The sequence below is a fragment of the Rattus norvegicus genome, chromosome 3 (genome assembly GCF_021556685.1).
Source record: "Rattus norvegicus strain SHRSP/BbbUtx chromosome 3, alternate assembly SHRSP_T2T, whole genome shotgun sequence".
Taxonomy (NCBI): domain Eukaryota; kingdom Metazoa; phylum Chordata; class Mammalia; order Rodentia; family Muridae; genus Rattus; species Rattus norvegicus.
Window position 1 is genome coordinate 161,432,072 of NC_141536.1, and position 13,910 is coordinate 161,445,981.

General features: G+C 53.6%; 1 protein-coding gene across 3 annotated transcripts in view; it reads right to left on the reverse strand.

The window, feature by feature from the left end:
* Nucleotides 1-522: 522 nt before the first annotated feature.
* The window catches only part of Bmp7 (bone morphogenetic protein 7), a 76,916-nt gene continuing 63,528 nt past the window's right edge, over nt 523-13,910 (reverse strand). The window contains exons 3-6 of one of the 3 annotated variants that reach the window (XM_087654841.1): nt 11,539-11,736; nt 7,486-7,562; nt 5,456-5,566; nt 523-2,464 (exon numbers count right to left, since the gene is read on the reverse strand). In XM_087654841.1, coding sequence (XP_087510967.1) covers nt 2,315-2,464; nt 5,456-5,566; nt 7,486-7,562; nt 11,539-11,668 — 468 coding nt within the window. In that variant the 5' untranslated portion in view covers nt 11,669-11,736 and the 3' untranslated portion in view covers nt 523-2,314. 3 annotated transcript variants of the gene reach the window in all.

The following is a 13,910-nucleotide window of genomic DNA, read 5'->3' on the forward strand; positions in this document are numbered from 1 at the left end:
AAGCCTGACGGGCTCACTCCTTCCCCCAGGCCTGCAGTGGGCCGCCTACCTCCACAGCTGGCCTCTGAGGGCAGCCCTCAACTGCCCGGGTGACAGGCACTGAATGACGCTAGCTGTGAGGCCAGTGCTGCTTTCAAGTTTGGGGTATACACCCCCCTTTCTCTCTTGTGCCTCTATTTTATTGGGATGACTAAATCTTTCGACTATGTTAGCAGTAAACACAGCTAATTTACCCCCTGCCTCTTTGAAGCAGCTGCTGACAGCTGGGCTGTAATTCAATCAAGGATTTTTGCCATCCAGCCTACCAAACTCACATTTGTTGTTTGGTTCCGTCTCTCCCGCCCCGGAGCCCCACACAGCTGCACCAAATATTGACGACTGCCCCCCCGCCCCTCCCTCGGGCCTGATGATAAACATCCCGTTAACAGTGGAGATCAAGGTCAGGGTTCTCAGCAGATGAAACTCCAACGGGAGTGCAGGGGGGAAGGGGGGGGGGGACAAAGACACAAATACACACATGGGTCTGACAGCCAGAACCAAACGTCTCCTTTTATTGCAAAGTCAAACCCCCTTTTTGACTCTATTTATACAGAATTTTCACTAAGGACCACTTTATTCGACAGCTATGGGTACATCGGTCCGACTGTTAATAAATAGTCTTAAATAAGAAAACAAACAGACTGAAGGGAACCGGCTTCATTGTTCTCTGCAAGGAGCCTTTGACAAGAGCCTCGGATGGAAATAAATAACTTCTTTGTCTTGTCACAACTATTTACACATTTAAATGTACAAAAGACGCCGACTGCAGGCGGACGAGGGCCGTTGAGTAGCAGGGCGCGCGTACCAAGAGGGAGTCTCACAAAAGCCCCAGATCTGCGAAGACGCAGATCAAATCACAGGAAGAAACGTAATTCATCAGGCAGAGTAGAAGCTGCGGCCCAAGCTACTGGAGAAGAAAAACTAAAACAAAACAGAAGAGAGCCCAGTGTTTCCCGGAACACAGACACGGAGAATTGGTTTCCCGCTTGACCAGACGTGACACAGCCACCGGTCCTGCCCGGCTAACCTCATTCTTTGTGTGGATGGAGGAACAGTGGCAGACAGTCCGGCCCTCTGCATCTGAAGGTAGGAGCCAGTGTGTGATAGCTGGGGTGCTGCAGACCCAGGCAGAGTGGCCTTGTTTGAGCCATGACCAACATCTCACCTCTGAGGCAGGAAGTTTGGTTGAGGAGATTACGTTCTAGAACCTTCTAAGCCAGTACAACCCTGTTATGCAGTCTCCCTCAGACGGAGGAACCAATCTGCTGCAGGGCCTTCTGTTAGGGGTTGAGAGTGATGAGAGGCAGAGAGGTGGCTGTGAAGGGCAGGACCCGGCTCCAGAGAGCAGACACAGAGGGGCCAGAGGGGCCTTGTTTGGAAGACAGTATCCTGAATGCCCAGCATCCCCTGTGCTTTCTCAGGGGATGGGTCTGAGGAGCTGACAGAGCCATTCCAAAGTCTACACATGCTTCATGTGTGTGTGTGTGTGTGTGTGTGTGTGTGTGTGTGTGTGCGCGCGCGCGCGCACACACACACACACACACACACGCCTCCCTCCACCTTCACCCCAACACCCCTTAAGGCCACATCCCTCACCGACCTCTTCTGAGCAGACATCCTCCTTCCCTCCCCACAGGGCAGATTTGGGCAGGTCTGGGTAAACACACACACACAGCCCTGCAGCCTCAGGAAGAAATAGAACGGAAAGGAAGGGCCTCTCCATCCTCCACAGCCCGGGCTTCTGTTTACGAAGTCAGAATAAACCAAGAAATGGGGATAAACTGTTTGGGAAAATATATCTGTAACATCCTAACCATTTTCAGTCATGGTTTGGTTTTATTGTGACATTTTATTACAGGGACTTCTGCTTGGTTTTCCTTCAGCACAGACGTAAGCGCCCACCCTGGTTATGCCCTTCCTCCTGCTGCAGCCGAAGGAGGTGCTTGTAATTACCCCTCAAAGGTTCCGAGCGCCAGGGACCAACATGGCCAACGGATTCTTTCTTGGAAGACATTTTTCCTGCTAGTCGTTTCCAGAGGCAGTGTGTAGGATCTCAAGCGGAATGTGCCGGAATGAAAGTGTGCTGCTTATCAACCACGGTGTGCTCAGGTTTCTAATGCCTTGCACGCTTCCAGCTGGGGAGGTGAGGGGAAGGCTCAGGAGAGGTGCTTGGTCTGTTGGCTCCTCGCCAAGGTGGGCAGTGAGAGACCTAGGTGGTGAGACATTGGGGATCTGGAAAAAATGCGGTCCCAAAAGGTCAGGGTCTCAGGAAGACCTAGTGGCAGCCACAGGCCCGGACCACCATGTTTCTGTACTTCTTCAGGATGACGTTGGAGCTGTCGTCGAAGTAGAGGACAGATATCGCGTTGAGCTGGGTGGGGGCACAGCAGGGCTTGGGTACGGTGTCTGGGTTGATGAAGTGAACCTGCAAGCCACCAACATGAATCACGGTGAGGGGCGGGCGGTGTGGCCTTCTGCCTGCTTCTAGATTTCTCTAAAGAGCATCTATTCTCTGGCTAAGAGGACCAGAAAGGGCAGGTGAGCAGGTCTAATGACCCAACATGGCTCAGGACTTGCCTCCACCTTGCAGAGGAGGGGGAAAGGGTGCTCAGTCTTCTTCAGGCACAACATCTGATACGGAAGAGACAGCTGGAGCTCCTGAGAGGCTGTGGAGCTCCCCCGTGACCCCTGCCTATTCATAAACACACTCTGTTCTAAGGGTCGGGGTTGCAGCTCAGAGAGGCAGCGCTTGCCTGGCACTCACGAGATCCTAGGTTCAATTCCCAGCATCACAACAACTAGACGTCTGTTTTGCTCATGGGGTTCAGACAGGGGGAAACTGAAATGCCTTGCTGGTATCGTGTGAGCACCATTGACAAGCAGGGTGAAAGTAGGCAGGAGGGGGGGGGGTTGGAGGGGACTGAAAAGAGAGAGAGGAGAGAGAGAGAGAGAGAGAGAGAGAGAACTATTCATCAATGCTGACCTCAGCCCAGCCGACCAGTCCATATCATCAGGAGAGCCTAGTGCCCAAGACAAGCCAGGGGTTGAGTTTTTCTCCTGTTACTGGCTTGAGACAGGGGCTTTGATGTCCCAGGGCTGGCCTTGAACATGCTATGTAGCCAAAGCTGACCCCTGAGAGTCACATTATCTAGCCTCTGCTTCCTGAGTGCTGGGCTGAAATGACAGACCTAAGCCATCACATCCACCCAGTTAATGCAGCACAAGGGACTGAGTCCCAGGGTAAGGAGTCTGTCAGCTGAGCCACGACCCCAGCTCCTGATTTGTCATTAATGAGCAACTCAAACAGTGTATGGCAAACACACGAATTCCATCTCTTCTGGTGGACAGTACCAAATTCTCATCCTCCCAGACTTCCTCCTCTTTGAGTAAATTTAATGCAGCCCCAGGTGTGTTGGTCCACTAGGACCTCAGAAAACCAGAACTTAAAGATATTCCTCGCTGCTGGCTTTGGGGGGTGGGTGCAGGCCTGTAATTCCAGCTACTCAGAGTCTGAGGCAGGAGGATCACAAGGTCACAGTGAGATCAAGACCAGACTGGACAGTTTAGTGAAACCCAAGGGCTAAGGGTACAGCTCTTAGGTAGAGAGAGCTTGAAGGACATGTGTGAGGCCGTGGGTCCATCGTTTTAACCTCGAAAGGAGGGAAAGAGTGAGAAAGGAAGAGGGAGGAGGAGGGAGCAATGGGTTGGGGACCCTCCCTCTGCCAAAGGGCAAAGCTTGGACTGACCCTGACCAAAGGCTGAAGGGCTCTGGTGACCTTGGCATCCCTGACTCACAAGTAGGAGTGGCATCAACATAGATTTGAATAACAAAACGAACCGCCCAGAGGGGCATCAGGCTTGAGCTCTTTGGCACCAGAATTCAACCCAGCATGGGTGATCCGTTGTCCAACAGGCACTGCTGAGAGCAAGCAAGGTCGCCTGGAGCCTGGTGGAGCAGCAAACACAGCATCAACCAGAGGCTGTGTGCACCAGCGTGGGCTCAGAGCACCGCTCCGCTCTCACCACATGGCTACTTCCCCCGTGGGCCATGGAGGCTGATGTGAGTCAGTTGCTGCCGTCCACCCTTCCACACACTCTCTCCCTCTGAAATTCTCTCATCTGCTTGGTCCATTTCCTCCCCTGGACATTAAAGCCCTAAGGTCAAGAGTAGTGGGCCGTTCCCTGCAGTGTCCCTAGCTCCTCCGGGCGCACAGCAGACAAGAGAATAAAGCTTCTCGAATTACTGACCTGAAGGTTCAAGTTCAAAGCTTAGAAAAGAAAAGCCATGTGCTGGGCCTAAGAGACTAAAGTCTTCCTCTCGCACGCACGAGAGGGCGGGAGTCGGCGGTCAAGTCTAATCCAACACAGGATAGCAGGCTGACACTGGAGAGGATTGTCCCCACCGGGAGGGACCCAGTGTGAGACACAGTGACCTTCCTCACCGGGAGAGGACCCAGTCTTCAGTGAGGCACAGTGACTCATGGTCACAATACCACGGGAGCCCATGAAACTGTTCAACTTTTAAAACTAGGACAAATAGGGGTTGGGGATTTAGCTCAGCGGTAGAGCGCTTGCATAGCAAGCCCGAGGCCCTCGGTTCGGTCCCCAGCTCCGAAAAAAAGAAAAAAGAAAAAAAAAAGAAGAAAGAAAAAGAAGAAGAAGAAAAAAAACTAGGACAAATAAAGAAGTAAAAGAGTTTTAGGGCCCAAGATATATATATCTATATATCTATATATATATATAGATAGATAGATAGATAGATATATCTTTATACCATTACATGCCTAAAACTTGTTTCAGCCTTATAGAGAGCAGGTACCCACAAGATTCATTACACACTTGCGCAGACAGCTACTCATGTTCTGGGTCAAAGACAGTAGAAGCCAATCATACCCCCACTGGCCACACCCCCAGGAGGCACTCACAGCCCCACTGGCCACACCTCCAGGAGGGACTCATACCCCCACTGGCCACACCCCCAGGAGGTACTCACAGCCCCACTGGCCACACCCCCAGGAGGCACTCACAGCCCCACTGGCCACACCTCCAGGAGGGACTCATACCCCCACTGGCCACACCCCCAGGAGGCACTCACAGCCCCACTGGCCACACCCCCAGGAGGCACTCACAGCTCCACTGGCCACACCCCCAGGAGGTACACCCCCAGGAGGGACTCATACCCCCACTGGCCACACCCCCAGGAGGTACTCACAGTCCCACTGGCCACACCCCCAGAAGGGACTCATACCCCCACTGGCCACACCCCCAGGAGGCACTCACAGCCCCACTGGCCACACCCCCAGGAGGCACTCACAGCCTCACTGGCCACACCCCCAGGAAGCACTCACAGCCCCACTGGCCACACCCCCAGGAGGCACTCACAGCCCCACTGGCCACACCCCCAGGAGGCACCCACCAGTGTCTGGACGATAGCATGGTTGGTGGCGTTCATGTAGGAGTTCAGAGGGAAGGCACACTCTCCCTCACAGTAGTAGGCAGCATAGCCTTCAGGTGCGATGATCCAGTCCTGCGAAGAGAGGAGAGTGAAGCCAGGCGTCCGTCAGTCCACGCAGAGGGCCCAAGCAGGGTCCCACCCTTGCGTGTCCTACCTCTGCATGTCCTAGCCCTGGGTGGACTCCTTCCTCATGTCCTGTGGACACAGGGCTAGGCTATGCTTTCCTGACCTGCGGGGATTCCCTGTAGGGCCAAGGAAGTGAGCATGCATGGTATTTTGTGGCCCCAGCAGAAGGAAAAGAAAAAGGACTCGGGGTCTGGAGGGGACACTTGTGTTTCATCTCCTGGACCAGGGGTGCTATCAGTAGGGAGTGAGACGTGGGTCAAAGACCACACCTAGAGCCACCCCGTCCCAGCTCGGGGTGGTATGCTTCAGCTTCTTCCCAGGCGTGTTCATGCTACAACCGAGACCCAACACGCCACCGGAAACTTCATTAAAACACTCTAAGTCTTTCCGTTGGTTTCGCTTTGCTTCTTCTTTGTAAGTACGGTTTCAGTGAACTCTGTAGGTGGCAAGATTTTGTCCCTCTGCCAAGACCGGACATGTCTGCAAATCTAAACCAAACTCCTCTGCCTGGTGCGCCTTCTTGAGAAAAGAGGCTAATGACCCACTGTGGCTCCGGTAATCCAGACAAGGCATCCCCAGCTCTGGAAATGTTGTGTCAAGCCGCTTCATAAAGTGGTACACTCTAGGGATTCTAAGCAGAGTTCCTGCTGACGGGTGTTGGACGCAGCACACAGTAAACACTTGTTATGTGCACAGCTTACTCCCAACACGCAACATGCTTGGCTCGGGAACAAACACCTGACCTTTGTCACAGACCAGGACAGACAAAGGACAGATGGAGAAAGCTGACACTCCAAGGCTGGATTTGAACACACGGCCTTATGTGAGAGAGGCGGCCAGCCATGGGGTGGGGAGTAGGGTGCTCATGAAGTTCAGACTTCAGAAGGGTGGTCTAGGGGGTGGTTCCGATGCTTTGATTAGGGAATCTGTTTACTGGCGCTGAAGGCCCTCGCCCAATCGGGTTTTGAACTATCAATAAAGATAGCAGTGGCCAATGGCTGGGTGGAAAGAGAGAGGCGGGACTTCCGGGTTCCCGCAGGGTAGGAGAGAGGAAGAGAATGGAGATACCTGGGAGAGAAAGATGGACAGACTCGGAGCTACAGGAGAGAAGGAGAGGGAAAGCGGCCCGAAAGTGTCTTGGGCAGCAAGACTAATGGGCTTCACAGAAGGCAATGAGCAACTAAGCTGAGGGTAGACCTAGGGGTGTTGAGCTGACACTGAGCCAGCCATAAGGCAGCCTATAAATGAGCAAATGTGTGTGTGTGTGTGTGTGTGTGTGTGTGTGTGTGTGTGCGCGTGCGTGCGTGCGTGCGCACACGCATTTCCACAGATCTGAGGGAACCAGGGAGGTGGCTGACAGCGTGGCCCGCCCGGAGTTTAAAGCGGGGTAGTAGAAACTACACGCTATTAAGGTGGTGCGCTTCACGTTCTGGCCCAAGAGTCAATCACTCCGTGGGTGACACGGGACATCACGATGTCCTCGTATGTTCAGCCCAGGTTCTCCTCTTTGGTTGGAGCTCCTGGGTTCTGACATCTCACATGTAAAACAAGGACTGTGGGTGGGGGCTGGGACTCGGTAGGGTGCTTGCTTAGCATGCAGGAAACTCTGGGTTCCATTCCCAGCACAGCGCAAACTAGGCATGGTGGCACACTTCTGTATCCCAGAACTCGGGAGAAAGGCAGGAGGTGTCAAACTACAGGGTAATCTTAGGCTACACAGTGAGTTTGATGCCAGCCTGGGACACAGGACCATGTCTCTAGGGGAACAGAAGACATGAACTGTGACACACAACACCAACAGAGACAGCCTTGTGGTCACCGGAACAGAGCAAGCCCCAGTGCTGGAAGATTCGGGCTGTCCTTACCTGCCAGCCAAGGTCTCGGAAGCTAACATACAGCTCGTGTTTCTTGCAGGCCTGCCTCTGGTCACTGCTGCTGTTTTCTGCATGGACAAGGAGGCGGAGGAAAAAGCCCAGGAGGAGAGAGAAACACATGTTCAAATCCCTTTGGTTCTGCAGTGGGGAAGCATTGGATTCAGGGGCTGAAGGGCAGCGGTGGCTAACCAGTCACTTTGGGACCCGTGAACCTCCAAGGTCACCCCTGCCCTTCTAGAGGACCCCAGTCCCACTCAGACTTATTCTGCTTCCAGACCACTCTGCCTGAGGGGGCACCAAGATGCCGTGCACCTGTCCACAGTCGAGGTCCAGAGCCAAGGCTGGGGAGGGAAACCAGAGCGGTCCCACAGCTCCCAGCAGTAACTGCTGAGTTTCTTCAAGGAGCAAGAACAGTGTGCTTATGTTAGCCAGGATCTAACTGTGGCATTTGCGCCAAAGATGGCACTCCGTGAACACTGTGGGAGTCTGTCTGTCCGTCCGTCCGTCCCTCATGCACAGTTACGGAATCTTCCTCTATCCTGCAGCTGCACAAGTGGCCTTTCCCTAACCTGCGACTCCTGGGCCTTCCTTCACCTGTCTTGCCCATAAAGCTTGGGCCCCTGGTCTACACCCTTATAAAAGCCCTGCAGGCCAGGTGCCCGAGTGCTCAGGCACTGCTCAGCCCTCCCCCACAACACCCTGCAACTATTCTAAAACATGGTGACTGCTCCCTCTGAAGCCACTGACAGGCCACCGGGCGTCTGGTGACAAATGACACATCCCACAGAGCCCACTTCCCAGGATGCACAGGAATTCCACCTGCATAGCTCTGAGGTCAGAAGAAAGCACAGGCTAGTCTTTAGCACGCAAAGGTCAAGGCACTATCACAGCACAGGCCGCAGAGCCTGGACATCTGGTCTACCTTCTGGGACAGCTAAGGACCATGCCATAGCTGGAGGCGACAGCTAGCACTATCCACCCACAAGCCTCATTCCCCTCTTCCCTGCAGGAGCAGAGAGGGCTGTGAACCTCCTCCTCCTCAGGTCAGGGTGAAGCAACCTAGCTAGATATGGTTCTGAGTAGGATCACTGGGGCTAGACTGCCCACAGCTCCCAGTCCCGAGTAAGGGCAGATCTTGAAGCAAGATACGGGGGAAAGTGCCGTGATTATCAATGATGTGAAGGGGTAAGACCTCAGTGAAGATCTTTGGTTTAGCATGGGCAGCTAGATGTGGGTGTGCTGTGGGGGATGGGCCCTTGCTTATTCTATCTGGGGTTGTAGCTGCCCTGGGAGAAGGTGGTTGGAACCCCACCCCCAGCAGGTCCTTCTTAGCAGAAAAGGAGAGACCTAGCTCCTTTACCTTTACCCCTAATCCTGTTCCATTCACCCCACCCAGCGCAGCAGAGGGCCTGAGAGCAACAGCCAGTGCAAGCCACCAGCCACTGGGCAGCTCCCTCCAAAAGGCCCTGCCCTGGACAGGTGCTCAAACTTGCTTCCACACCCAAGGGTCAGCTAGCCAATTACTAGGGTGTTGGGCTGAAGGGGACGAGGAACCCAGGTTTTCCACTTGCAACCCAGGAGCAGCTGGAACCCTGAGGCAGGGGTGGCTGACAGGAAAGAGGCTTTCATTGCAGAGGCATGCTGGGACATGTGTCTCCAGCCGGACACATAAAGGACGATGTGTGTGCAAGAAAGAATTCAACTTGTGTGGCCCGTCATGTGAGGTGTGAGCACTTCAAAGGCACTGGGCACACGCCTACACACACACACACACACACACACACACACACACACACACACACACGCAGGCTGCCTCACTAAACCAGGGTGGGGCTCCAATCCTGTTTTTTTTTAATTTTTTTTATTTTTTTTAATGTTAAAACTTCCAGGCAGGGTTTGGAAGAACTTAAAAAGAGAGCAGGGAGTTGAAATCTATGGGAGTAGGCAGATTCCGAGCCAGATGGACTAGCTGTCATACGAGGGAGCGTCCCATAGCTATGGAAGTGGGTACTCTGTGGGATACCGTGGGGCGGTCAGCTCCCAGCCCTCAGTATTCCTCAGTGTTCCTCTCTTTCTGGAGGCCAATGTCTGTCCTAGATCGTCAAGATCCACGTTGCAGATCTACAAGACAAGGCCAGCTTTGCTGGGATGGGGCACGCCCACACTTTTTGCCCAGCTGAGTTGTTTCAGATTCTGAATGAAGCCCTCCTTCACCCCTGGGCTATACCCATTCTTCTCAGAGCAGCCAGCATGGCCTCACACCTACACTGCGGGCAGCCTGAAGCTGTAAAACTCCCACTCCTGCTTGGGATGGGTTTCAGACTCGAGATGAGATTCTCAAGAGAATGCCCCACCCATCCGTGGCTTCGGCCACTTCTTCGGTCCCAGCCACCAGTCTTTAAGGCTGGTGAGAGACGTCAGAGAAGCTATGTACCCTCGGGGTGCATGGGCCTCGGGGATGAGAACCAACCTGGCCTTAAGCTCTCAGCTCAAGTCCTAGGGGAAGTGTTTTTGCACCCCTGGAATGAGCGGAGTTACCCAGCCACCACCCTGACTCCTGGGCCTGTCACTGCATTCCGATGAGGGTGACAATCTGTCCCAAATAGTCTACAGCTAGGCTTTCACCACGAATTCCAATCCCAGCATGAACGAGGCCCCAGAATATGAAAGAACCCGGCATTTTATTTGGGGGCTCACAAGACCCCTTTGAGGTGCCTATCAATGGCCCCGCCTGGCAGAAGAGAACGCTTATGAAGACTTTAACCGTGACCCACACGGGCCACTGGCAGAGCAGGCAGTGACTCTGTTCAGAATAGCAGCTTGCAGGCTAGGCCTCACCCACGGTTAACATGTCTTATTGTGCTGTCCAGAGCTTCCCCATGTTGGGTCTGAGTGCTGAGGAAAGCAGATTCTTACAGCTTATTTACACGAGCAAAGCAGGACCGTCAGCCTCCTCAGAAGCTGCGACCAACAGGTTTGTGTCTATAAACAATGCTATCCAGGGATATATTTATGTCACAAACGTCATGAGCCATCCGTCATACCAGATGGGACTCTCTCGCCTGGGCAAGGAACAAAGGTGTGCACCCAGCACAGACAGGCAGGCACAGTGACCCAGGACCTGGTCGCCGGTCATGAACCTTGCACAGGGAAATTGCCACAGGGAAGGACTCCACCTGTCCCCTGGCTCTAGGTTCAGCTCCTGCCTCAGCTCTCTGCAGATCAATACCAAACCTCACCTAGGCCTACATTTGACAACTCTGCCGGTCCCGAGACTCCTTTATTTAGTTCCCACAGAGATGTTCCCTATGGCCTGGCCAGATCTGCAGCCCCAGCGTTAGGGTAGCCTCACTGAGCTGCACTGCCTCTTTCCGAGCCACTCCTTAGCCACTCTGTGATGAGTGCGTTATATAGGCAATACCATGCTGTGTGTGTGCACTGTGTGTTAAGTAAGAGTTTACTAGTTCAGTAGTAGCAAGTAGCCTTGCTGGTTAAGATCAAAATAAAACCTGAGATTGGAGGTAGCCGTCTCTACCAAGGCAAAGGGGTTCTTGGTAAATTAAAGCCGACGAATCAATATATATGTCTCTCTCTACTCACTGACGTCTACACAGGGAATAGGGGATAGCCTAGAACCAGTAAGTCCAACTCCCCCTCCCCCGTGGGCTATTTTCTCTCTTCAGAAATAAGAGTATCAATTTCAAGGCAAGAGGAAGAAGCCGTGGACAAAGCAAGTTGACCTGGAGTGGAGGGGTGGGAGGATGGGGGAGGGGAGGGGAATGGCCTGGTGGTCTCACACTTAATTCTAAACAGTCCGAACCCCCCTTGTGTGTTTCCTCAGAATTCTGAGGGCAGAAGCTAGAAGAATGAGTTAGCTGAGAGCCTTCAGAAGCAGGCCTAGTTGGTTTGTGTCTAGCCCTTGCCTTGCTTCGGGTCACCAGAGTCCTGGAGAAGCTGCACACTGGATATACATGTCCCGGGTCACAGGGAGATCTGTCTGGAAGCATCTGCAATGAGCTGGTCCCTCTGGCTGCACGGACCTACCTGCCACACTGGCCATCCTCAGTGCCTCTTGGTTCTTTGGAGTCTTGGAGCGGTTCTGGCTGCGTTGTTTGCCCCCCGTGGACCGGATGCTACGGAGATGAACCTCCGTGGCCTTGAAGAAGGCCACCATGAAGGGTTGCTTGTTCTGGGGTCCATGCCGTCCAATCAGGCCTGCCAACTTGGGGTTGATGCTCTGCCCTGCAGAGGAGGTATTCAGTGTTGGGGACAGGGACGGGCTGGGGGACACAATTCTATCCCCACCTCATACCCCGTTCACACACTTGCTGTCCACTCATCCAACAGGGGCTGACTGGGGCATTCGAGGAGCTGTCTGAGAAGTGCCCTGGTCTCTGGTGATGCCTGTGGGGTGGGGATTGAGGGCTGGGGAAGGGCAGCACACAACCAACCAGGTGGTGACCCAAACACTAAGCAAGGACCGGGAGCATGGGGATCCAGGCCAAGACCAGAGAGGAGGGGGTGTGTGTCTCAGGCTAGTGAGTTGGTCACTTGGTCAGCCAGGCTTCTGGGGATGGGACAGTAACTGTGGTGCTCTAGGAGGTGAGCATGGCTGCCAACAGTCTGATGACAGTGGAGAGGCGGCAGTGAGGGATGAGCCCTGAGTGGGAAAGGACGGTATGGGTGTCGAGCGTTGTGTAAATAAAGGCCTGATGGGAATACTCCAGGCTGGAGTCTAGGAGTGTGAGAGCCTGCTGGAGGGAGAAGCAGGCACGCAGGATAACAGTAGACAGGCTACAGGCACAGATACCCTCCAGGTCAGGAGAAGCACTCGGCCTGAACAATGTCTTTGCAGGTGTAAGTCCTTAAGAAACAGCCAGGCCACGCAGAGCAGGCTTTATGCCAGGCAGCAGTGGCTCCGTGAAAAGGGAGAGGCCACACGTCACCACGGATGCCAGGAGACGGAGCTGCCTGAAGTCGGTGTGGGGAGGCACACAGCCAGTGACACCTGGGTGCAGGATTTCTGCGTTTATGTGGGGACAATAAAGGTCTGGTACTTGGGAGAGGGCAGCTTGTAAAAATACTCAAAGTGGGGCAAGACGAGACTGTAGAAAGCAGAGGAAGGGGCTGGGCTGGGGACTTCAAGTATTTTCTACGATGACCTTGGGCTGGCTCTGAAACCAGGTTGTAAGCTGAAGGACAGAGGCCAGACCAGGCAGAGTAGTTGAACAGCCTAGGAGGGTGGCCAGGGACCAGCCTGGGGCAGCAGAAGTGAACCTAGTAAGACACCATCAGATTCTTAGATGCCCTTCCCCTGACACCCACCCTCCAGCTGGTCCCTCGCTGCTGCCTGCTTAACGCTGGAAAGCCATTGATCTCAGTGTTCTGTTTGGAAATAGATTCACATGAAATCTCAAGAGAGTGAGAGAAGGAGAGGGGGAGGGAGGGAGAGAGAGGCCAAGCTCAGTGGTACATTCCTGTCATTTCAGCTGCTCTGGAGGCTGAGGCAGGAGACTGGAAGTCCAGTTCATGTGGGAGACAGATACATTTTGCTCAAAAATATAAAGATGACTTGGGGTGGAACTTAGCTCAGTGTAAATGGCTGTGAGCTCCATCCCATCATCTCACACACACACACACACATGCACACAGAGGGAGAAAGATAGAGACAGAAACAGAGAGAGATGGAGACACAGAGAGACACAGAGACAGAAACAGAGAGACAGACAAGCATGTCCCTGGAGGTCCCATTCACCCATCACCCAGTTTTCTCCAATGGGAGCACCACCGTGGCAATAATGAGTTTCAGACCTGGAAAATGGTAGGTTCTGGTGTGTTTTGAAGAAAACTGAAGGTAGTCCCTGAGAGACAGCAAAAGGACTGAGAGAAAGACAGCCTTGTGAGACTGGAATCTCCTTGGCCTGAAGCCAGGATAGCTTTTCAAAGATGGGAAACCGAGTCAAGTGGGTGCAGAGTGGAACACAGGAGACAAAGTTCAGCTTGGCTGTGCATTTGGAAATCCCTTCTTGGCACCAAGAGTTAGGGTTAGGGTCATGTGGGTGGTAGGAGGTCCTCACCAGAGTTAGGCAGGAGCTAGCAAAAGAATGGACAAGCTTTACAGGACACCTAGGCTCGGGCCAGGCTTCTTAGGTGGCTGCTCTCCTCGATTTAATAGGTCCCTCTTCCCACCATGGTACAGAGCTGTGCTCAGTTCCAGTTGAGGGGACTTGAGGCTAGACGAACATGACTAAGGTGCCCAGGTGACCCCTCTCTTCCTTAGAGAGTCCAGGGCTAGCAGCTCCGTGTGCAGGCTCCCCTAATCGGGAGGAATCTTAAAAACATGAACAAGGCGGGGTGGGAAAAGGAACTCCAAGAAAGCCTGGTAACCCTGAAACCAGAGTTAGAAGGTACAGAGA